Raw genomic sequence first — 25,218 nt, 5'->3', positions numbered from 1 at the left:
GAGGAAAACTGTAACAGAAAGATGTTCACCCGCATTAAGTTCCATTAGGTTTACAAACACATGTTTTCCAACATTGACCAAAATACTGCAGTATGAAAGTGGCTAATGAGCATTATATGCACTCAAGTAAAGTCACGTCCTCCAGAAATGTGTGGTGGGTGACATTTTTAAAAGGGTTATTCCCATTGCAGCCTTCATGGCTGAGGTGGTAATAACTTCCATCTATGCACTGTCCACACCGGGTGGTCTATGGAAACAGCATAGTATAGGGAGCTTCGCTACTTCAGTAATTGCAGATTTTCTATACTATTTCTGAAACTCGCATTAATCTATAATTGGTATTCTGGAAACAGCGTAGCTCAAGTTCACTCATCGATTTCCACAGCCAGATCTCCTTTGGCTTGGACCTAGATCGACTTATTCCTGTCTCCTTAAAGACTGAGAAGGGAATAAACCTTTAACAACAGAAAAAAATTATGAGCAGCACATGGGATAAAGCAGGTCAGGCCTTATAAAGAAATCCATTAAAATATCCATACAGGGAAAAAGTACAACAATCAGTACAAATGCTTACTTACTGTTAGTCATAGCATATGTACAAGACACAGAAGCAGTTGTACTGATCTTTTGGAAACTTCCCCTATATGGTATTTTAGTAGGTTTCTGAATAAAGCCTAAACTGCTTTTAACACACATGCTGGGCATATGTTTCTTCTGCTATGAACACACGCCAGAGGCAAGTCAAGAGCACAGTACTTCACAAGCATATAGACTGTGGTGACGTGGTACTTTTTCTTATACATGAACTTTTTTTTTACACAGTCGCTACCCATAATTCAAAAAGAGTTAGACACCATTATATATTCATTGTGTCATTACATAATTTAGCAATGTTTAATAATTGCATGTTTAGCAATCAAAACATATTAAAGATTCTGACCCACAATCGCCCTTACTAATTGGTTTATTACTATCAGTGCTGTGTTGGTACTCGTAGAGTAACATATAATTACACATCTTATACACCATACTAAATTCCAAGAGTGACAATATTTTAGCAAAATTCCCATTCAATGACATGGAGTCCCAGGCATAGAATCTTTAAAACAGGAGTAGCATTTGTTATTTTTACATGCAATAAACATTTTCGCCACGTACAGAGATGTAGACAATGGTCTGAGTGTTTCAAATAAAGAGATGTATAACACAAAATAGAATTCTTTGCTAGAAAAGTCGCATCAACGTGTGATTAGACCTGGCTTAAAAGATAAATCTAGAGTGAAATCCAATTTTAAAAGACACACCTACTTACCCAAAGATTTGTGTTTATAATCAAACCAAGTATTATTAAGTATATTAATCAAGTATAATTAAACACATCGTTAACTCATAAAAGTCCTCATAAAGCTGAATTCTCTATGGTGAAAATTTCAGCATAGGGAAATAGCTAAAAAAAAAAAGATGACAATATTAAAAAGACAAAAAGCTAAGGGGTCTATACAAACTGGGACAATTAACAAAACGTTTCTAATTTGACAAAGGGAAGATTTCTATGACTGTTATGAGAAATTTGAAAATAGTATACATTTTCCTTTCTGCCCATTAAAGGGCTTGTCCACTACTTTTTATTATCCCCCTAATGTATTCCCCCGGGACCCATGAGGGTTTTTGTAAATACCTTGCATTGCAGTTACTGCTTGTGAGCGGCGCTATCACTGGCCGCTCACAGGCATCATGTGACCCCCGGCTGCAGCCGGCTCTGACATCCGCTGATGTCACGTCAAGTTCCGGCTGCAGCCGGGGGTGACTTACGTCTGCGTTCCACAGGTGGATGCTGGGTTGTGGGCGGGGTTACCCCGTGCGTCACACCCGGCATCCACCGCACGCTTTCCCTCTCCTCATTCATTGGGAAAGCGCGCGGTGGATGCTGGTTGTGACGCGCGGGGAAACCCTGTCCACAACCCAGCATCCACTGCGGGGACCGAGTCACTGATGTCACGCCTCACTTGACGTAACATCAGTGCCGGGTCACATGATGCCTGTGAGCGGCCAGCGATAACTCCGCTCATAGGCAGTAACTGCAACGCAAGGTAATTACAAAAACCCTTATGGGCCCCAGGGGAATACATTGGGGGGATAATAAAAAGTAATAGACATCTTCTTTAATTGTATTATGCCCAGAAATCAAGATTTTCTTTAAGATTTCAGGGAAAACAATGCCAGACAGAGGGATATAATAAGTATAAGTTATGTGGGAAACATCTCCACTCTTACAAGATGTCTACAGAATATGTAATGGAATTCATTGCAAAATAATAGAGGTTTTGGCCAAACATTTTCCTCCACCCTCTTAAAAAACAAATAAAAAAAATAAAACACAAAAAGAAAACATTTCCTTAAACTAGCAAAAAGTAAAACGCAGTATAAAGAAAATAATTTGTCTGAGATGTACAGCAGCATCAAAGGCGCAGTTAGGAAGGTGGGTGGAAAGTTTGATGGGGATGTTTGTTACGGGTAGTTAGATATCGATAGCTGGCAATTAAGGGATGCACTAACATGCAATGTCCACTTAAGTGCTACATATTTTTTTCTGACTGGGAAAAAATATCCCTTGGGTTCAAGCAATAAACATCCTTCTGTGGGATATATGCTATATGAATTGCCCCTGAGTTGTATGGCCCCTTCAAACAACCCCACTTTCTTTGCTTCCGTCTCCACTTTAATGAGAAAGTCAAACACATTAACTGTTCCTTCCTGTTTATACCTTAACACAATACCCACAGCCTGGTAAGAAAAGAAACATCTTTCAAAGTTTAACCCGACCCCCAACACACTTCCCATGACGGATAATACGCTAACTATGCCCAAATTGTGTGCATATGTGATGCTTGTGTGCTGCTATGTAATTGTGCATTTTTTCATTTATAGGGATTGTGTTTTTAACTCTATAGGCTCGCCCGTTGCTTCTTGTTGGCCTTCAGGCTCAGCGGGCCTTGCTCCTTTAAGGATTGAAAGTCTCTCGGAAAGCCCTCTCATTCTTGGAAAGAGAATGAAGTCGTACACTAGACCTCCAAGTGCTCCACCTATGATGGGACCAACCCAGTAGACCTGTAACAAGTAAGAGGCAATAAACAATTATGCATTTTGAACTGATGTTTTAGGTTTTGCTCAATACTGAGTAATAATAACTTCCCAGCAATGTTATTTTTACTTAAAGGGGTTGTCAGGTACTTTTTTTAAGTTGCCCAATGTATTCAGCATGGGGGCATAAGTATCTCTGTAAATACCTTGTGTTGCAGATAATGCCTGTAAGCGGCACTATCACTGGCCGCTCACAGGCATCACGTCACCCCCGGCTGCAGCCGGCTCTGACATCCGCTGACGTCACGACAAGTCCAGGCTGCAGCCGAGGGTCCCTCTTCCGTGTTCCACCGGTCGCTGCTGGGTTGTGGGTGGGGTTTTTCCCATGCATCACACCCAGCATCCACTACGCGCTCTCCCTCTCCCCATTCATTGGGAAAGAGCGAGGTGGATGCTGGGTGTGACATGGGGAATAACCCCGCCCACAACCCAGCAGCCACCGCGGGGACCCCAGCGCTGAGTCACGCCTCACTTGTAGTGACGCCAGCGCGGGGTCACGTGATGGCTGTGAGCTCCCACCAATAGCGCCGCTCACAGGCATTATCAGCACTACAAGGTATATACAAATATAGTTATGCCCACATGTTGAATACATTGGGCAATTTAAAAAAAAGTACCAGACAACTTCTTTAATAATGTATTGACAATGTCAACTAAATGAATGTCTAATCATGTCCTACCCAGTGGTTGGTGAAGTTTCTGGTCAGTACTGCTGGTGCAAATGATCTTGCAGGATTCATACCGGCTCCAGTATAGTAAAGCTGTAGAGAAACAAAATTTTAGATAATAGGCCCTTTATAAATTACAGCCACTTATCAGTCCAGCATTCAGAGTGCCAATGAGCATTACCAAACTTAGAGGACATAATGAATAATAATTTTATTTAAATAGCGCCAACATATTCCGCAGCACTTTACAATTAAGTGGGGACATGTACAGACAATAAAGACAATATAATGTAACAATTCAACAGTTACATAAGGAGTGAGGGCCCTGCTCGCAAGCTTACAATCTATAAGGAAATAGGGGGGACTCAATAGGTAAACAGTGTTTGTCATGTATGGTCCAGCCATCGTTAGAATAATGATGGGTTTTCAAATAAAGCAGCATAACCGGTCATCAGCCAGTATCTAAGTACAATTATCAAGGGCTAGTGGGTGCATGGAGGGTGTAGAGACAGATGAATAGGAGGGACATGAGTAAAATGTAGAAAGAACAGGGAAGAGTTAGATGAGTGAAGTGAGGTGATAGGCTTGTCTACAGAGATGTGTTTTTATAGCACACTTAAAAATGTGGCGGCTAAGTATTATTCATATTGTCTAGGATAGTGCATTCCAGAAGACTGGCGCAGCACAGGAGAAGTCTTTGAGACAGAAGTGGGAGGTTCGGATGATGGAGGATGTTAGTTTTAGATCAGTTGCAGGACAGAGAGCATGGATAGGGTGTTAGACATAAGGAAGGAGATGTAGGGCAGTACAAAACTGTGGAGAACTTTGTGGGTGAGAGTGATAAGTTTATATTGTACTCTGTAGCGGATGGGTTACCAGTGTAATAACTAGCACAGGGTAGAGTCATCGGTGTAGCGGCTTGACAGAAATACTCAGGTAAGATGGACAAAAAAGAAAAATCAATATGCGTCACTGGACTGCCAATGAGCATTACTCAGTATTGAATCAGTACTTTTTGTGGTACGTTACTCACCATTGAAATGTTGTTAAAGGTTCAAATGTAGCAGTTTTATCATGATTTTGCCAAAGTTTATGGAAAAACCACAGCAAAAAAAATGCTTTTATTAAAGCTACTTTTGTAGCCTGAGGGATAAAAAAATATGATCAGTAACTGATTAATAAGTTATAATGTAATTTCTAGATAACATTTGTAACAGTTGCACAGCAAATAATTACTGTATCTACCTTATATTTGTATGGGATAGGTCATCAATATCAATTCAGTGGAGGTCAAATTTTCGACACCCCTTACTATCAGCTGTTTATAGGGGTCATTGCACTTGGGTGGACACTGCTGCTTTTTAATTGTTTATGTTGCTTCATACGTATATCAGAAAGTTGTAAACTTAGTAGCAGCACAGCTTGGCTTCGCCGAACCTTCAACAGCTGATCGTTGGGGAGTGTCTCAAGGGTCATGGCCCACCAATTCGTTATTGATAGCCTATCCAAAAAGTTGAACTATAAATCCCCTTTATCTGTGTGGTTGCTATCTTGTTATTCACCTCCTAGTATGATATGAAGATTATGTAAATGCAAGTCAGATATAACAATTTTATTACAAATGTAAAATAATAGTTCGAGTACTATAGATATTGTTCACAACAACCACTTACCCCAAAGAGGTGTCCCAAGGTAAGGGAGAATCCAATAGCCAAAGATACAGAGCCCAGTCGTCCATTCCTCCTCTCATCATAGGTGGCAAAAATGCAAAGCACAAACTGCAGGGTGAGAAATATCTCCACTGTTGTTGCCTGACCAAGGCTCACACCTGGATGAAGCTTTGTAGAAGGAAATAAGAACAATATTTTAATATGGCTGTAAATCTATCCAGACTTGTACATCTATTTCAGCAGTAGTAGGGGAGGAAGTAGATGAAAATGGGTTTGTTAGCTCATTTCAATAGCTAATCCAAACCCCTTATCTGTCTCTCCAACAGCTGTGACAGAGGTAAGAATTAAATATGCTAATTACCTCTTCAGAGAGGAAGAGAACTAGAACTCTAGTTGTACCTATTGGAATTAGCAATCATAAAAGTCAATATTGACCCTTTAACAAGCCTCACCACATGACTTAGGATAAAAGTGCAAAGTGTGAGATCTGGTTTGGCTGGGTGAGAGGCGTTTGACAGGGATCCAAGGGGTACCGTTTCTCCTGATGACATGCCAATGTGAGGAGACTTTTAAGCCTTGCAATGCTCCTTTGGGAAATTAAATTAGCAAATTACCTCTTCAGAGAGGAAGAGGACTAGAACTCTTGTGCCATTGGCTTAGCTATTAAAATGAAATTGACATCCAGCCCATTGCAACCGGGTCAACGACACAGGAAGGGGACAGATAACTATCCTGTGTTAAACACCAGTTGTAAGTAGAGGTTGCAGCTGGAACAGAGCGGTATATATCAGCCACCCTCATACCAATCATCTCGTGGGAGCAGTGGCACAAGATCATTGTGATGGCAATAAGCATCAAACTTAGTTAAAGGGGTTAATAAGTAACAATTTATCTTCTGATATATCATTGAGATGTTTTGGTCGTTGGGTCCACGGATAATTAGGATAAAGATTCTACCTACTCGGACATTACTGGATCTCTGAGCTATGTTTTCAACACTCCAATTCAAATTGGCGGAACTAACATTTTTATTTACACTAAAGTGGCACAGTGAATCTCCTCCATAAATGATAAGTTTGTCATTTTGATAGAAAGAAATGAAAGTACATAATCATGGATAAATAATACAACAATGGTGGAACATTTAAAAAGTTCAGTTCTAAGTAGTATGCAGTATTCCTATTTTTATTGCATTATGTTTTTCTCTTTTCTGGCAATAAATGTCTGAAATGGAAATGGCCCATCGGGCGCACCACTCATTAAGCAGGTACACAATTCCCTACCTTCCTGCCCCAGACTGCAATGTCAAATCAGTACAAGGAAGCAAGAGCAGCTGAATCTGATATGGAATATCACATTCAGCTCCAGTCATGGTGAGAACTGTGAAGCAATTCATAACTGTGCAATTCTCTCTCTCCCTGCCCGACAATGTTCTGTTTGATCAGTGAAAGGCAGTAATTGAAGCCGATTCTGATGTGCACAAAGTGTTTAGCTTTCTGACACTCGTTGGAAGGAGGAGCTGAGCAGATGTGGACAGTAGTGAATCCAAGCTCCTATCTGCCAACTAGTAAGAGGCACAAGTGTTTTGGCGTACTATGCGGATCATATTATTTTGAAAATGCAGACCGTGAAGGAGATATGCTGGTGAGCTTTGGGCAGTGAGGCAGAAAGGTTAATTATTATATGATTTACATGTAATTAAAATTTGTACTTTAATTCTAGATTTGTAATTTGTACTTTAAATTAACATGTACATTAGCAGCAATATAGTTAGACCCTACATTTTTAATTGAAACATCTAATGAGTGTGTAAAAATGGTACCAGTGTCATCAGTATTGTCCATCTGTGTGTCATCCATGTGTCTGTTATTACCATCAGTGTGTCATCAGTATTTTTTACTGATGAATAAAGAAATAAATAAATGACAAAGCTTCTCCTATACTTTGCAATGTTTAACACGGACAGCACACAGATGGCACACAAATGCCACTTGTGTGCTGTACGTGTTTTTCACGGACTCATAGACTTGTATCGGCCCTTTTCAACTGTGCTGCTGGAAAAAAATGGACATGTCTCTTGCACGGACACACGACCAGTGAAAAGCACGGACATGTGAACAGCAGCATAGATTACAATGGGTACGTTTTGTATCCATAAAAAAAAAAGGATACCACACATACGTGCAACACGGCGTCTGAATGTGGCCTTAGGCTGCTGAAAACTCTTGCTGAAAATACAGGAGGTAGGAGTCTAAAATAGCCCCAATGGACAGTGTGAATTATTTTCTGATGATATATTCCCTTTACAACATGGCATGATCCTAAGGATCTACTTGCTGCAGCAGTTGCTTATGTACCGTACATGCAGCTGACTATAAAATATGGACCCCATCTTCTACTCTAGGCCATCAAACTTAGTAAGATCACCCCTCCCTCTACTTCCTTAAAGTAAAGGAAAGTTTTAAATGGTATAAAATATTTTTTATCCTATTTACTGTTGTCTAAACCTGGGTGTGATCCACAATCCTGCACATTTTATCTTATACCAAAAATATAGTGTATACATTTATTACTTAAACTTTCCTTTAATTTATCAATGCTGAATGTATATTACTATATGCTTAAAGGAGTTATCCAAGACTATTTTATTTTTTCTTATGGGCCTAAGAACTTACAGGCAGGTAGTTACTAACTACCTGCCTGTTGTGCCCGGCGCCAATCTCTGCTGGCTGAGAGCAGTCACGGACTTATCCTGCCAGAGATTCTGTGGCTTATGGTGATGTCAAGTCGACAGAGTAGCTGCTTCGCCGGCAGGAGCCGTTTGTGATGTCATTTTTTAGCCCAATGAAAAAAAAAACTAAAATCCATTCAATATTAGGTTGTAAGTAACAAATTGACTGATACACGGAAACCTATGCACAGTTCATATCAGTTAAACAGTAGTAGTAAATAAGATTACAAGGATTGCTGATACCTCACAATATATAAACATTCTGGAACTGAACGCTACTGTACATCAATAGGTATGAGGAGGCAGTAAGCAGCAACCTGAAGGATAAATTGTACACATCCAACATTACATGTGATAGTGCAGACAGGATTACAGATTCTCAGCTTAGTATATATATATATATATATATATATATATTATAAATATATAAAAAAGCTTTACTCAGTTTAGTTGTGACTACAAGAATCCTTGACATTTCTCTACACCATTCCTCATGTAAATAAATAGCTGTTTCACGGCCCAGTTTATGACAGCGCCATGCTAGCTATGCTGGATTTATATGTATATATATATATGTACAGTATATATATATACACATATGTACATGTATACATACATACATATGTATATGTGTATGTATGTATATGTATGTATGTATGTGTATATAGATATATACACACACACATACTGGTTACCAGATAAAATTCAGATGGATCCAACAGCTATTACTTGGAAAGTTAAAGACAAAAAATACTTAGGATCCACTTCTGTTGTATGCCAATAAAGCTTGCTGGAACCAAGTGTGTATAATATGGCGAACTAGAGGGATATTGACTAACTGCAGCTGGTACATCTAAAATGTTTTAGTTTATGTGTGAGGTAGGCATTAAAGCTTCTCAATAGGATGCAGACAGATGCCAACATTGTGCAAAGTCTAAGTACTGTGACTCATTCTGTTTGAGATAGAAGAAAGAAAAGTGCCTTGTATTAAAATATTGCACATGAAAACACTGCCGAAATTCAGCACTCTCTGTTAAACCTATTTTTTTAGAAAAGTATTTACCGTGTTAAGAGCCATGTTGCCACGGATTGCTGCAGGAGTGACACCATACAGAACAGCAGCTCCAGCCACCGCTCCCAGCAGTTGTGCTGCAATGTAAAAAATGGCACGGAAAAGGGACATCTGGGAGCCAATGAGGAAGGCAAAGGTGACAGCTGGGTTAATGTGAGCACCGCTGACATGGCCAACAGATTGGACCATAGTCGCCAGAATCAGACCAAATGATAATGCTATGAGCAAAACATTAGCTGGCCCAGCAGCCCACTTTAGAGATGCACCCAAGCCAAAGAAAACATAGAACATGGTAGCAAAGAATTCTGCAAAAACTGCTCTCCAAAAGGAGAAGGAGCGGAATTCCCACATGATTGCAGGTTGTAGGTAAGGAGCAGGGAGAGAGAAATGGGGCAAGGGCAAATTTACAGAGTTGCTGGGAGATGCCCCAACTTTTTATGGAAGTGTTTCTTTAGAGCAAAAAAGGTTAACAAAAAATCTAAACCTACAAAGAGAAACTAAACGTTAAAAAAAAACAACCCAAAAAAAGCCACGGACAAAGTAACTGCTCCAAACTCCCAACTGCTGTGGATACTTCCCCCCCAACCTGTTTATAGAGTGGCGGGGGGATTTATAAGGGGCAGAGGCAGTGACATATTTAATCCCCCTATACAGATACTAACCGCCCCCCTGACAGGAGGGGTAATGTCAAAGAGCTGGTGTTTAACTCTTCCCTGTGCGCTGTCTCCTCCCTCAGGTTAAAACATAATATAAGGCCACAGCAGGGATTTTTGCTCAGATATTAATCAGTGCTGCTGTTCAGTTGTGTACAACAGTGAGATCAGAGATATTTTTAGGCTCACCTGGCATAAATATGCTTGCTCATAACTTGTTCATAATATACATGTATTTTGCCACAACACATTTTGATAAATTTGGGTGGTAAAATTACATCTCTATTTATGAAGAGAAAGAGGATAAATGTTTTATGCAAAATGACTCCTCAATGTAAGATTCACAGCTATTAGAGAAAATGTCTGTTTTTCTTCAGTCGGGGCTGACAATGGATATTTTTCTAACATTCATATTAATCCAATGTTTATTCATCTTTAATCATCTTCATTTCCTCTATTTTTAAGCTTAATAAAACTTATATCAATTACGTTACAATTATGTTACTATCTCTAGTGAGCCTTTTACCACTAGTTACTTTTCTGTTTATTTTAAGTGGAAAATGATGCACAGGACAAGTCTGCCCCAGATTACATATTTGTGTGAACCATATTTGCAGAAATAGTGAACATACATAGCTGTTATATACATATATGAAGGATATAGTGGAAGGTAGTCATATAATGTTGTGCTTGGGGTCAACTACAATAAAGGGAGGTTGTTAATATTAACGTTGTCATTTCTAGCTGGCACTCTCTCCAGCTGATTTTATTGCACTGACAGTTTGTATCTCAGCTGAATTTTTTCACTCTGGCTCCTTTCAGTCTGGGGGAGGCATCCTAAATCCACAGCTCCCCTATGGGATTATCCCATGTGCAGTTGGGATTGTTTGCAAAGCGCTGTGCGAGCATCCTCGTGAACAAAAGCACTTGCTGCGTGTGATGTTTCATTCAACTCAGATCCATCTCCCTTTCTGTAAACTGCACTGTCAGCAGTTCAGAGATCTAAAACATAAATATAAATAAATGTATAGGTACATGGAGATAAATCATCTATAAAACTAGCATTTTGACCCATAATAAAAAAAATGCATTGTTTTCCATTTTCCACTAGAGGGAGCACAAAAACATTTTCAAAGTTTGATAGTTTGGTTAGACATATTATCAAAGTGATCACAAAAATGGGTCACCTAAACCCCTTTTCAGGATTATAAATTATTGATAGGATGTAAAAGTTGTAATGTGTGGATTTATAACATAATCTGATATTTCAGATTAGTTGTTCCCTATAGATAATAATACCTGAACCTGTTCATTGATAGTACAATGATCTACACTGAGTTATTGGAGGATCTGCCTATTCTATAGAGGTATGCTAATCTGAAGGTGAGTATCAAACAGCATGTGCATTAAACTTCAGGACTCGCATTCACTTTGCTTGCACTGTAAAAACACAGCGTGTGAACAAGCCCTTTGGATATGTTCACACTTTGAGCATTTCAGCAGATTTTTCTGCAACAAACCCAGAGTGTTAGCAGGAAAAACCCTGAGTAAAATACACAAATTTTTTATGCATTTTTTTTCCCCCCATTTATTTGAATGCGTGAAAAATGCTGAAAGAATTGACATACTACAGAGTTGAAAAAATGTTAGTTGGTTCAAATTTGTAATGAAAAAAATAAGCAACGTGGGCAAGAGATTTCGGAAATCTCATTCACTTTTGTGCTACAGTAAAACGCTGTGTTTTTTCAAGGGCAAAAACACTTGGGGAAAAAACCTCGTAAAAAATGTGTGTGAACAAGCCCTAACTCATCATGTTCTAGTATATGCACAGTGAGTTAAAGCACTTGTGGCTACAAATTTTTTATTTTATTTTGCCTACCAGGATAGGTGGAACAAAAGGTTACAATTTTAATGCATTTCTTTATTACTAGTTTGGTTGTTAATTTATCTCCCACTGTATCCATTAAAAGTCAACATGTAGATATATAAAAGACACGTACATAAGGAAAACACTGAATCAAATACATTCTATTATGAAATGAATCGGGTTACACAGAAATGTGCAAAGTAAAGAGTGGTGGTATAAAAATAAATAGACACTTGCATACTTAAATGGGTATTCCCACTAAACACATTTATCACCTATTGATAGAATAGCTGATACATGTATGAACACTGGGGGTCCAACACCCCTGCAAATCCGACCCATCCTGAGAATGGGGGTCCCAAAGTGCCTGTGTGACTAGAGTGGTAGAGTGCATACTCAACCTCTTCACCATTCACTACTATGGCTATAATGGAGATAGCTGTTCCTTCAGTGCCATAAGGTTAAATGTAGCAATTGTTTCCCATGTGCACTACTGCTCATCTACGGCTCCATTCACACAAGTCACCTGTGTAGGTGATAATGTATATAGTGTAACAATCCCTTTAATGATCCAAGATATGCATTTACCATAGTATTTAACATGTCAATAAACACTTTAACCATGTATTCAGGCTAATACAGTACTCTGTAGTCTGTCAGTCTCTGCTGAGACTTTGTTATCTGTAATCTGAACATAAATCTGTCTTCCCATTGTATTTTCTGTTAATTTTGTTCATGTTTTTGCTCGGTCGGTCTTGTCCGTGCAGCTGTTTGTGTGGCCATGGAAAGGGAAGAACGAGAGATACTGGCCGCCTCTACGATTTCTATATCTTTACAAGTTAGACAGGCGACCAGCTTTTCTCTTGATGCGCTAGATGCAAAGAAAAATTCATAGGAAGCCCCTGCAAGGAAGGCACCCAAAATGGGACCGATCCAGTACACCTACAGGACACCAAAAATATAATTAATTTCTGAGGTTTTGAACATTAATAAAAAAAACCTGAATCAATAACATTAACTTGGAGCATAAAATAATTATTCTGTAGAATGCAATGTAAAGGGTTTCGATAACTCAGGCATTAACAGGAAAACTAACATTGACAATTGTTTAATAAAAACGACCATTAGATAAACCATTGAGGTTGCCAGGCCGAAGAAATCTGCTACTTAGCCATCTGGATAGATTAACAACTAATATGGCTGCAGGTGACGTCAGACAAGTTTCACACCTGAATGTCACAGTAGGTAACAATAAATACCTTCATATCTATATGACTGAAGAGCAATATATTAATGTAATATACGGGCAGCACAGTGGCTCAGTGGTTAGCACTGCAGCAGCGCTGGGGTCCTGGGTTCAAATCCCACCAAGGACAACATCTGCAAGGAGTTTATATGTTCACCCCGTGTTTGCGTGGGTTTCCTCTCACACTCCAAAGACATACTGATAGGGAATTTGGATTGTGAGCCCCAATGGGGACGGCAATGATTATGTATGTAAAGCACTGAGGAATATGTTGGCGCTATATAAAAATAAAGATTATTATTTAAAATACAGCATATGATATATATCATCTTTATTATTAGCATTGACTTACCCAGTGGTGCTCCCAAATGCCAGAGAGCAAAGCTGGACCAAGGGATCTAGCTGGGTTCATACTTCCACCTGAAAAGTGTCCCTGGGTATAAATAGAGAAGGAACTAAGTACATTTATAATTACTTCATGACAGTGCTGCTCAAAGATGAAGTTGGTTTTATAGAAAATACAAAAATTAGTATTTTTGGGTGTTGCTTGATACCACCATACATAAAGAGGATCTGTCTCCTTTACTAAAATGTAAATACTTGTATTTCCCATAAAATAACAATTTTCGTGCACTTTTTCTGATACCTACAGTATGTTTTGTGCTGTCCCTCTGTTTCCTCCTAGAAATTTATGTATAATTTGACAAATCTATTGTGAGGCAGTGACGGGGATCGTATACGAGGGACGGTATATATCCCCCAGAATGTGTACAGAGACCTATTAAACCCATTGAAGTGCATTGCAGTCACAGACACACCTGCGGCTGCAATGCACGAATGAATTTGACCTGGTCAGGCTATCTGGCTAAGGCAGAATAGTAAAGCCCGGCAGGGCCTTCATTTCTTGGAGGAGGCTACAGGAAGGCAGTTGGGCGGCCTCCTCCCTCCAACCTGGGTTTTCCAGTGGCTCTTGCCACAGGTACTTTAAAAACCCTGCATTAAGGATTAGTGTTGTTCAGTGTTGTGACCTGCTAGGAACATAGCAGGAAAGCTTGGCGGATCTGTGAGTAGCTGAACCCACAACTGGGAAGGCTCTGCACCCGTCAGGCTCTGAGCGGCCTGGCGCGGCCGTTGCCCACGGCAACCGTTGTTATGGACTTATGTTAGCCCGGCTGAGAACCGGAGGACTTTCTGTTTTACCCGTGAGTGCTGAATAAAAGCTGCTTATGTTGGACTTGCTTGAGTCACTACCTCAGTTACTGCACGGTGTGAACACCGCCGCCTTACAGCTTGGTGGAGAATGCGGGCATTATGACTGAGGCATTCCCCACCGCCAGCTGCATGACCACAATCCGGCCTGCCACCTTTCAGCCCCACCCCGTGGACAAAATGGAGGAGCTGTTAAAGCCGTTGGTACTCACCCAGCAGCAGCGGCAGACTCCAACGGCAACAGCAGGAGCGGGAACAGCAGCATAATCAGGAGCAGCAGCTACTGTACCAGTGGCAGCAAAAAACGAATGAACTGATGCTACAACAGATTGCTGCCCTGCGGGAAACAGCCACAATGCCGAACCCGGAACGTCAAGAGACCCTGGACAAGGTTCGCTCAGCGTTGAGGAAGATGGGACCGGAGGACGACGTGGAAGCCTTCCTGACCATCTATGAACGCACGGCAGAGCGGGAAAACCTACCAGCCGGCCAGTGGGCAGAAGTGGTGGCTCCGTTTTTGGTCGGCGATGCCCAGAAGGCCTACTTCAACCTCAGTCGGTAGGACGCCCAGGACTACCAGAGGCTCAAAGGTGAGATCCTTGCCTGACTGGGGGTCAATACGTACGTGAGGGCTCAGCGTGTATTTTCATGGGCCTTTGTGGAGACCCGACCCGCGCGGTCGAAGGCTTATGACCTTTTGCAGCTGGTCAAGAGGTGGCTCCAGCCTGAGTCCTTGACTCCAGCCCAGATGGTGGAGAGAATGGTGGTCAACCGGCTGGTGAGGACTCTGCCGGCTGCTATCCAACGTTAGGTGGGGCAAGGGGACCCCGGCACCCTCGACCAGGTGGTCAGCCTGATCGAGCACTACTCGGCCACTCAGGACTTTATCTGGGACTCTGCCCCCTCGCGGCTGTCACGCCGATCTCTGCCGACCCAGGAAAGGGGTCGCGTCCCTCTGCTGAGGACAGTCAGCACCGTACCCGTGCTGAAGGGGTACCCCGGAGTGAGAGTAGCAGGAGACCGGTTCTCTCCCAAACGGTCATAAGAACTAACAGTACCCCCACCATTAGGTGCTGGCGGTGTCAGGGGCCAGGACATGTGGTTGCTAACTGCCCCCTGACTACGGAGCCCATGGACTGCGGGTATAACCGCTGGGTCTCAATGTACGCCCAGACCGTCTGCACTGCAAGTGCCGACCCCTCGGACAGTGAACCCCAATTGTGCCAGGTACTAGTTAATGGCTACCCCACGGAGGCCCTCCTAGACTTGGGGAGCCTAGTGACTTTGGTACATGGGTCGCTGGTGGCAGGAGACATCCGCAGTGGACGGGCAGTCGGGGTTGTGTGTATCCATGGGGACCTCCGAGAGTACCCAACCGCGGAGGCAGTTTTGTGCATGCCATGTGGCGACATAAAACATGTGGTGGGGGTGGTAAAAACTCTTCCCTATGGGACTGTGTTGGGAAGAGACTTGCCCCTGTTCTGGACTCTGTGGAAACACAAAATCCACTCTCCCCTGGTAAAATTTGTTACAGGCGCTGCACCCGACGAACCCGAGTCAGGGGTACCTGCCATAGGGGTGTCCAACCTAGGGACAGAGTGTGACCCCGATAGGTCTCTTCTAGAGTTGCTGGCAGGAGAGATCGAGGAGACCCCATCGATCCCTGAGCTGGAAGTGTCCCGGGACACATTTGGGACAGCTCAGCTACAGGATCCCACCCTGACTCGGGCACGGGAAAGGGTGTTAGAGGTAAATGGCGTAACTCAACAGCCCGGTGCAGATATTGTATTTCCACATATGGTAGTCAACGGTGAGTTCCTCTATAGGGTAGACAAAATCAGGGACGAGGTTAGTGGTACTGGAGATGGCACACACACACCTGCTGGGTGGACACTTAGGGGTTAAAAAGACGCAAGAACATATCTTGCAGTGGTTCTTTTGGCCTGGGATTTACGCGGAGGTCCAAAAGTACTGCGAATCCTGCCCCGAATGTCAACTGACCACACCCACCACCAGTTTCCGTAGCCCATTGGTACCTCTGCTAGTGATAGAGGTACCTTTTGAACGGATTGCAATGGACTTGGTAGGGCACATTGTAAAATCCGCTCGTGGCCACCAACATATACTTGTGGTTGTCGACTATGCTACCCGGTACCCGGAGGCTGTACCGCTATGCCACACCTCGGCGAAACTGATTGCACGGGAGCTGTTTGCCATGTTCTGTCGCCTTGGGCTACCTAAGGAGATCCTGACGGATCAAGGGACCCCTTTTATGTCCAAGGTACGGGGGAACTGTGCAAACTGCTAAAAATAAAACAATTGCGCACCTCGGTGTACCACCCTCAAACTGACGGGCTAGTAGAACGGTTCAATAAAACCCTCAAGTCTATGTTAAAAAAGGTGGTTTCTAAGGACGGAAGGGATTGGGACATGTTGCTACCCTATTTGATGTTTGCCGTCTGTGAGGTACCCCAGGCTTCCACAGGGTTCTCTCCCTTTGAGTTACTGTACGGCAGACACCCTAGGGGTCTGTTGGACGTAGCCAAAGAGACGTGGGAACAAGAGCCGACTCCACATAGGAGTATAATTGAACACGTGGCTAGTATGCAGGACCGGATCGTGGCGGTCATGCCCATCGTGAAAGAACATCTGTTAGATGCCCAGGCAGCAAAGAGGTGCACATATAATAAAAGAGACACAGTCAGGTCTTTTAACAAGGGCGATCGGGTGTTAGTACTGGTTCCCACAGATGAGAGTAAATGGCCAAGTGGCAAGGGCCATATGAGGTTTGAGAAAAGGTGAGGGAGGTAAATTACTGGGTGTAAAAGATGCTTATGTTGGACTTGTCACTGCCTCAGTTACTGCATGGTGTGAACACCGCCGCCTTACACTATGTATAAATTGACACCCTAATCCCTACTCCTAGCAAGGAACTGTTCATCTCTCCCTTCATCTTCCCCATTCATCTCAACTCCTCCTCAGAACTATTCCTCAACATTCAATTCTGCGTCTCCAAACACAGACAGCCATGTCATGCCCTCTCCTGCTCCCACCTGCTAACACTTTCCCTGCTCCTTCTGACTCCTGGCGATATCTCTCCAAATCCTGGTCCTCCTCAACACATCCCCACAGTCACTTCCACCTCCTATCCACGATATGTCACAAACTCTCGCAACCTTTCAAACCTTATATCCATCCGCCCAGCCCCCCTTTCTCAGTCCCACTAACAGGAGCTCTATGGAACGCTCGCTCCGTCTGCAACAAACTTTCCTACATCCATGAGCTTTTCATTACTAACAAACTTTCTTTCCTCGCCATCACCGAAACCTGTTCTGCTCTGCTTGTTCACCGCTCCGGCGGTTCTGCTCTGCTCCGCTTGTTTACCGCACCTGCGGTTTTATTCTGCTCTGCTTGTTCACCGCTCCGGCGGTTCCGCTCTGCTTGTTCACCGCGCCTGCGGATTTGCTCCGCTCTGCTTGTTCACCGCTCCTGCGGTTTTGCTCCGCTCTGCTTGTTCGCCGCTCCTGCGGTCTTGCTCTGCTGGTCCGCCGCACCTGCGGCTCTGTTCCTGTGTCCCAGTCTGTACTGGTCCCTATCCAGCCTGCGTTCATACCTGCCAGTATCTGCCTGTCTGCATTCCAGCCGTGCCTGTCAGCACCCACCTGTCTGCATATCAGCCGTGCTTGCCAATACCCACCTGCCTTCATATCAGCTGTGCCTGCTAAGTACCCACCTGCTGTCATACCAGACGTGCCTGCCAGTGCCCACCTGTCTGCATACCAGCTAACCTGCCTGTTCCTGCATTCCCCGGTGTGGGTCAACAGCTGTGACCGGGGTCTGACCTGGAGTAGCACCTGGTCCCTCCCTGGTTCACGGGAATCGACTGAGCAGCCGTGTGACCTTGGTCAGATCGGGTTGATACTTAGTTACGCCCCTCCAGGCACTCCTCGGTTCATGGTACAGTGGGATCACTAATCACGCTCACGCCAGTCAGTCCGGGCGCGAGCGTAACAGTTTGCTCAGGCCATGGTTCCCGTTGAGCCCCATGGCCCTTCGCTCTCAGAGACATTTTGAATCCTTGTCTGGCGAATACGTGCACCAAGAAAAAATTTTTTTCTCAAGCTGTGGCCCAGGCGATTTACGCACCAGCCCAAATGGATCTATCAGCACTTGTTCCTGCGGATCCAACACGGTACTATGGGGATCCAAAACGAAGCCGTGCATTTGTGGAGCAATGCATGCTGCATTTCAAGTTCTATGCTCACTATTTTCCTACTGATCAGGTTAAAGTAGCATTCATGATGTCCTACCTAGCGGGTGATGCCTTGAAATGGATCAACTCCCTATGGGAAGCATGGGATCCTATCGTCTCTGACCTGCAGGCCTTCCTGGTGGCCTAATGGTCTTCGATGACCCTAATCCTGAAGCTTCTGCTAAAGCTTCCCTTCCCAATATCCTGGAGCAGCCCCGATGGGTGATGTGTGTAGATAGCCTACCAGTTCTCCAGCCAGAAGAGACTGCTGCCCACACAGAATCCACACAGGATGACAATGCTCCACAGAATACTTCCCTTCCCAACCTCAAGAGGCAGTCCAGACGTGCAAGGTGTAGAGGTAAACCGTCACGCCAGGTTCTGTCCTCCCAAAGACCTCCTGTTCCCCAGCCTGTAGAGGCAGCTCTCCGCACAGAATCCATGAAGGATGACTATGTTCGTCAGGCAAAGCAGAGGCCAGAACTCAGTGACAAAATCGGATTGCGGTCCCGCTGCGGTTGTTTGGGATCCCCTGACGGTCTTTGTCCAGCGAAGGTTGGAGAATCCCAAGACATTAGGCCTGTAGGAGAGGCTGCCCTTGGCGTTAGTGTTTCCTCTCCACAGATGACCATGACTGTCTCCGTGGCAAGTGAAGGCCTCGGATTAACTGGAAGTTTCGGGCGTAAAGCCTTGAAGAGTCAGTGTCTGATTCCCGTCCGACAACTCCAGAAGCCGGTTTGGGCATTGTCTGCGGAAGGACGAGCCCTACTCAGAAACAGTCAAAATATGTCTGTACAAATTAAGCTCCAGATTGGAGCATTACACATGAAGAAGTTCACATTCCAGGTGCTGTCTGGTTTACCCACAGGTCGTCCAGAGCCAAGAGATCTAGTGCCCGCTCAGGTCTGGAGGTCCTGCATGGTGTTTCCTGGGGGACTGCTGAGGTGCAAGGGGTGTCTAGTCCCCATATCTGCAGGACAGTCAGCAGTTTCTTCTTCTTCTTCACCAGATCTGCTAGTCGCTGACTCGCTGTGCGCTGAAGTCTCCGAAGGAAGGGAAGCGGAGGCATTGTCCCAACACAGTCTCGACGATTGTACCAATGATCTGGCTTTAGGCACCGCCCCGCCTCGCAGACGTGTCATCTCAGAGACCAGACTGAGGTTGGTCCCTAAGCAAGGATCCTCCATCTCTAACAAATCTGGCAATAAGTCCATCAAGGCGGTGGCTACCTCCAAGTCTCTGCACCCCTCCAACCAGGCAGAGGACCTCCAGTTGTCTCCTGAATCCTCCGGGGTGTTACTTGATAACAAATGGAAAGAGACTTTTCTGCACCCTGTACCTGGTACTTCGCCCACTTCATCCAGTAAGCTCGGCAAAGTGTCTGTCAAGGCAATGGTTACCCCCGAGTTTCTGCACTCCTCCAACCAGGTAGAGGACTTCCAGTTGTCTCCTGAATACTCCGGGGTGCTACCTGATAACAAATGGAGAGAGACTTTTCTGCACCCCATACCTGGTACTTTGCCCACTTCATCCAGTAAGCTTGGCAAAGTGTACGTTAAAGTGGTGGTTTCCCCCGAGTCTCTGCACCCCTCCAACCCAGTGGAGGATCTCCAGTTGTCCCGTGAATCCTTTGGGGTGCTACTCGATATTAATAAGTGGAGAGAGACTTTCCTGTGTCCTGTTCCTGGTACCTCGCCCACTTCATCTGTTGCTGAGGATGGCCCGATGGAAGGAAGCATCCTAGTTACCAATATGATGAGACCAGCTTTGTTCCCTCTAGTGGACAGAAGAGGAAATCTTCTTGAGGAGAAGGATTGGCCTCCAAATTCTCTGCAGAAAATCCTTGCTGGCTGGAGGAAGAGGGGGCGTAAGGGGGGGGGGGGATACTGTAAGATCCCTAGCGGCGTGCTTGCATGGTGCACCACCTCCCACCATGCAAGACCGCAATCTTACCTGTCAGTCCATGCTGCACTCTTTGCTCCAGTATCCGCTCTGTCCATGTCTCTTGTCTGATTGCTTAGGGCGTCGGCGCGGCTTTCTGCTTGTTTCTTATAGCTACTGTGTGCACAGCCCTAATGTGTCCCCAGCCTATTGCTGTGAGTCACTGGATACTTAAACCCCCTCCACCCAGTAGGAGGTGCCTGAGCAACACCTTCACTCAGTTTGTCTTTGCAACTGAATTGCCAGGTCCTGTCCTGTATCTAGTCTGTTTCTGCCACCCTGGGGGCTGTATACCCAGGCCTGTTACCTGTACTTGTGACTTCTAGTCTGTTTCTGCCACCCTGGGGGCTGAGTTCCCAGGCTCGTTCCTGTATCTTGTTCTTGGTTCAGATCCTGTCTGAACAGTGTACTAGTCCGTTACCTGTTTGTCTCTGTCTGTTCCTTTGCCTTTTCCTGCAGTATCTGAACATGCACCTAACTCCAAATCGTTGTCTCTGTACTTCTGTTTGTGAGTTTTGTGTCCACTCGCTACTTCATTGCAAGTACCTTGTGTGTATCTGGTTCTGCTCGTTCTGTTTCCCTGCTTCTGTATCTAACCCCTGTGTTCCAGCTATCTTCTTGTGTTCTCCAGTCTGTTCCATGTGAACAGAGCCCTGTCCTCTCTGCCTTCACGTTCTGCTCTGTCCTGCTCTGCTTGTTCACCGCTCCAGCGGTTCCACTCTGCTCCGCTTGTTTACCGCACCTGCGGTTTCATTTCTGCTCAGCTTGTTCACCGCTCCGGCGGTTCCGCTCTGCTCCGCTTGTTTACGCACCTGCGGTTCTATTCTGCTCAGCTTGATCACCGCTCCGGCAGTTCCGCTCTGCTTGTGCACCGCGCCTGCGGTTTTGCTCCTCTCTGCTTGTTCACCGCGCCTGTGGTTTTGCTCCGCTCTGCTTGTTCACCGCGCCTGCGGTTTTGCTCTGCTCTGCTTGTTTACCGCACCTACGGTTTTGCTCCGTTCTGCTTGTTCACCGCGCCTGTGGTTTTGCTCAGCTCTGCTCGTTCACCGCGCCTGCGGTTTTGCTCCGCTCTGCTTGTTCACCGCGCCTGCGGTTTTGCTCCGCTCTGCTTGTTCACTGCGCCTGCGGTTTTGCTCCGCTCTGCTTGTTCACCGCGCCTGCGGTTTTGCTCCGCTCTGCTTGTTCACCGAGCCTGCGGTTTTGCTTTGCTCTGCTTGTTCGCCGCTCCTGCGGTCTTGCTCTGCTGGTCCGCCGCACCTGGGGCTCTGTTCCTGTGTCCCAGTCCAGCCTGCATTCATACCTGCCAGTATCTGCCTGTCTGCATTCCAGCCATGCCTGTCAGCACCCGCCTGTTTGCATACCAGCCGTGCCTGCCAGTACCCACCTGCCTTCATATCTGCCGTGCCTGCAAAGTACCCACCTGCTGTCATACCAGACGTACCTGCCAGTGCCCACCTGTCTGCATACCAGCTAACCTGCCTGTTCCTGCATTCCCCGATGTGGGTCAACAGCTGTGACCGGGGTCTGACCTGGAGTAGCACCTGGTCCCTCTGCTCGGTTCCTCCCTGGTTCACGGAGTTGACTGAACGCCGTGTGACCTTGGTAGGATCGGATTGATACTTAGTTACTCCCCTCCAGGCACTCCTCGGTTCATGGTACAGTGGGATCACTAATCACGCTCACGCCAGTCAGTCTGGGCGCGAGCGTAACACAGTCCCTCACTTCTTTCAAGTCCACACTTACTGCTGCAAAACAAACCTACTTCTCATCTCTCATATCCTCTCTGTTTCACAACCCTAAACAGCTATTCAAAAGTTTCAATTCTCTCCTCTGTCCCCCAGCGCCTCCTCCCTCTCCTCTCATCTCAGCCGAAGACTTTGCCTCATTCTTCAAGCAGAAGATTGACACCATCAGACAATGCTTTTGCCTAAAGTCCTCACAGCCCCTCCTCATATTTACTCAACTCTCCTCCTCCAAAACCAGCTTCTCCACCATTTCTATGCTGACGACACACAGATCTACTTCTCTGTACCTGATATCACCTCCTTACTAACCAGAATCCCACAATGTCTGTCCGCTATTTCATCGTTCTTCTCTGACAGATTTCTAAAACTGAACATGGATAAAACAGAATTCATCATCTTTCCCCCATCTCACTCAACCCCCCAACTGACCTATTCATCATAGTCAAAGGCTGCCCACTCTCCCCAGTCCCGAAAGCTCGGTGCCTCGGGGTAACCCTGGACTTTCATCTCTCCTTCAAACCACATATCCAAGCCCTTTCCACTTCCTGCCGACTCCAACTCAAAAATATCTTCCGGATCCGCACATTCCATAACCACGAATCTGCAAAAACATTAGTGCATGCCCTCATTATCTCCTACCTCGACTACTGCAACCTCCTGCTCTGTGCCTCCTCTCTAACACTCTCGCACCCCTCCAATCTATCCTAAACTCTGCTGCTAGACTAATCCACCTGACCCTCCGCTATTCCACGGCCTCTCCTCTCTGTCAATCACTTCACTGGCGCTCCATTGCCCAGAGAAGAGACTCCAGTTCAAAACCCTAACCTTGGCATAGAAAGCCATCCACAACCTCCTCCATACATCTGTGACCTAGTCTCCCGGTACTTACCTGCACGTAACCTCCGATCTTCACAAGATCTCCTGCTCTACTCCCCTCTTAACTCCTCTTCCCACAATCGCATACAAGATTTTTTCCATGCATCCCCCCTACTCTGGAACTCTCTACCCCAACACGTCAGACTCTCGCCTACCGTGGAAACCTTCAAAAGGAACCTGAAACCCACCTTTTCCGACAAGCATACAACCTGCAGTAACCCTCGCTCCACCATACCGCTGCACGACCAGCTCTACCCTCACCTACTGTATCCTCACCGATCCCTTGTAGATTGTGAGCCCTCGAGGGCAGGTCCTCTCTCCTCCTGTACCAGTCGCTGACTTGTATTGTTCATTATTACTGTAATTGTTTTTGCTATGTATACCCCTTTCAAATGTAAAGCGCCATGGAAAAAACGGCGCTAAAAAGCCATCCATAACCTCTCTCCTCCATACTTCTCTGAACTAATCTCCCGATATATTCCCTCACGCAACCTCCCGTCCTCCCAAGACCTCCTTCTCTTCTCCACACTTATTCGTTCCTCACGCAGTCGTCTCCAAGATTTCTCCCGAATATCCCCTGTCCTATGGAATTCTGTGCCTCAACACGTCCGATTATCCACCACACCTGGATCCTTCAGATGGAACCTGAAAACCCATCTCTTCAAACAAGCTTACAGTCTGCCATGACCTTGCTTGCTGCCACCTCAACCAACAACACTGGAGCTACTGCAACCCCTCAACCTACTGTCTCCTTCCCCATTCCTGTAGAATGTAAGCCCGCAAGGGCAGAGTCCTCTTCCCTCTGTACCGTTCTATCATAGTTAGTTTGTTTACTGTAAGTGATATCTGTAGTTAGTATGTAACCCCTCCTTATGGAATCACTGGCGCTATATAAATTATTATTAATAATAATAATAATAATAATAACTGTGGATTACTATTTTGGGATATGTTCATACACAGTTTGGTACTGACCAATTTGTACTGAGATCAGTATGTTTAGGGACAAATTCAACTGTCAAGGGAATGGTAATGCCCAGTTGTTAATTTATTAACATTTCTGAGAGGAATAATAATACAAAAATCTAAGGAAAGATGATTGAGAATTCTTATTTTGTGAAGAGTACAAGTAAATACTAAACATTTACCTGTATAGTGTTTTTACAGGGGTTGTCATATTAAATGTCTATTTAATTTAAGAATCTAACCACTTTTCTAAAATTTTCTACTTAAACTTTAATTTTAAATTCACTACTGTTTCCTCTCTACTCTAATTCCTATCTGCTTTTTTTTTTAATTCTACTTCCAATGATATTTTGTTTGAGTGTCCCAGCTACTATCACTACCCTGAAATGAAGTGTCATCAGTGACTTTAGATTGGGCTAATTCTGAAGCATGCTCACTATGCGCTCCCTACTGTATATTACTTTCAATTTGCACTGATATTGTGCTCCCTCGCCAGGTCTAAAGAGGGGTGAAGAAAGTGCATTGTCAATGCGCACTGAAAAGGAGAGAATGTGACAAGCAGGGAGATCAGAGACCAGCTCCCAAAACCGTTTCAGAGCAGTGACATCCATTTCAGGGGCTGAGCTGGTCTCTGTTCACTCTGCTTGCCATGTTCCACTTGTCATCACTTCTCCTTAGGACCGGCGAGGGAGTGTACTGTCACTGCGAATTCAAATAAATATATCACTGTGAGCAGGAAGTGCATACAGAGCATTCGTCAAAATTAACCGACGCATGCTCAGTAGTGCAGGGACTAGCCCAGCCCCTAACACGGATGTTACTGATGATACTTCGTTAAAGGGTGGTGACAGCAGCTGGGATATTGACTTCAGCCCCAGCCCACTGATGACGTCCCATTTGAGAATACCTAGTATTTGATGGGATACTCAATCAAAATGCCATCAGAAATAAAAAAACAACACAAAGTTAGAGTAGAGAGAAAACTTTAGGGAACCTTTGGTTTCGGACAACCCCTTTTAACGACTAGAACCGGAGGTCCTGTTGCATCCCATTTTTAGTAGAGGGAAATTTTAGTAAATTTACCACTACAGTCGATGTATGGATGAGAAAACCCTTTCAGAAACCAATATATTTTTGGCATATAATTCAGCTGCATTTTACCTATACCACTGATATCAAAA

The 25,218-nt window shown here is 44.7% G+C and overlaps 1 protein-coding gene across 4 annotated transcripts in view; it reads right to left on the bottom strand.

The window, feature by feature from the left end:
- Positions 1-2,289: 2,289 nt before the first annotated feature.
- The window catches only part of MIP (major intrinsic protein of lens fiber), a 153,200-nt gene continuing 130,271 nt past the window's right edge, over positions 2,290-25,218 (bottom strand). For 2 of the 4 annotated variants that reach the window (XM_073663650.1, XM_073663659.1), the window contains exons 4-7: positions 13,401-13,481; positions 5,483-5,647; positions 3,822-3,902; positions 2,290-3,108 (exon numbers count right to left, since the gene is read on the bottom strand). In XM_073663650.1, coding sequence (XP_073519751.1) covers positions 2,923-3,108; positions 3,822-3,902; positions 5,483-5,647; positions 13,401-13,481 — 513 coding nt within the window. In that variant the 3' untranslated portion in view covers positions 2,290-2,922. Of the gene's footprint in view, positions 3,109-3,821; positions 3,903-5,482; positions 5,648-9,273; positions 9,634-11,891; positions 12,745-13,400; positions 13,482-25,218 lie in introns of those variants that run through there. The other 2 variants (XM_073663672.1, XM_073663666.1) reach the window with 2 other exon arrangements.

This window comes from Phyllobates terribilis, unplaced genomic scaffold (assembly GCF_046119375.1).
Source record: "Phyllobates terribilis strain yellow unplaced genomic scaffold, ASM4611937v1 Scaffold_2__4_contigs__length_985480577, whole genome shotgun sequence".
NCBI lineage: Eukaryota > Metazoa > Chordata > Amphibia > Anura > Dendrobatidae > Phyllobates > Phyllobates terribilis.
The sequence above is the reverse complement of the archived record's forward strand: the minus strand, read 5'-3'. Positions and strand labels throughout refer to the sequence as shown.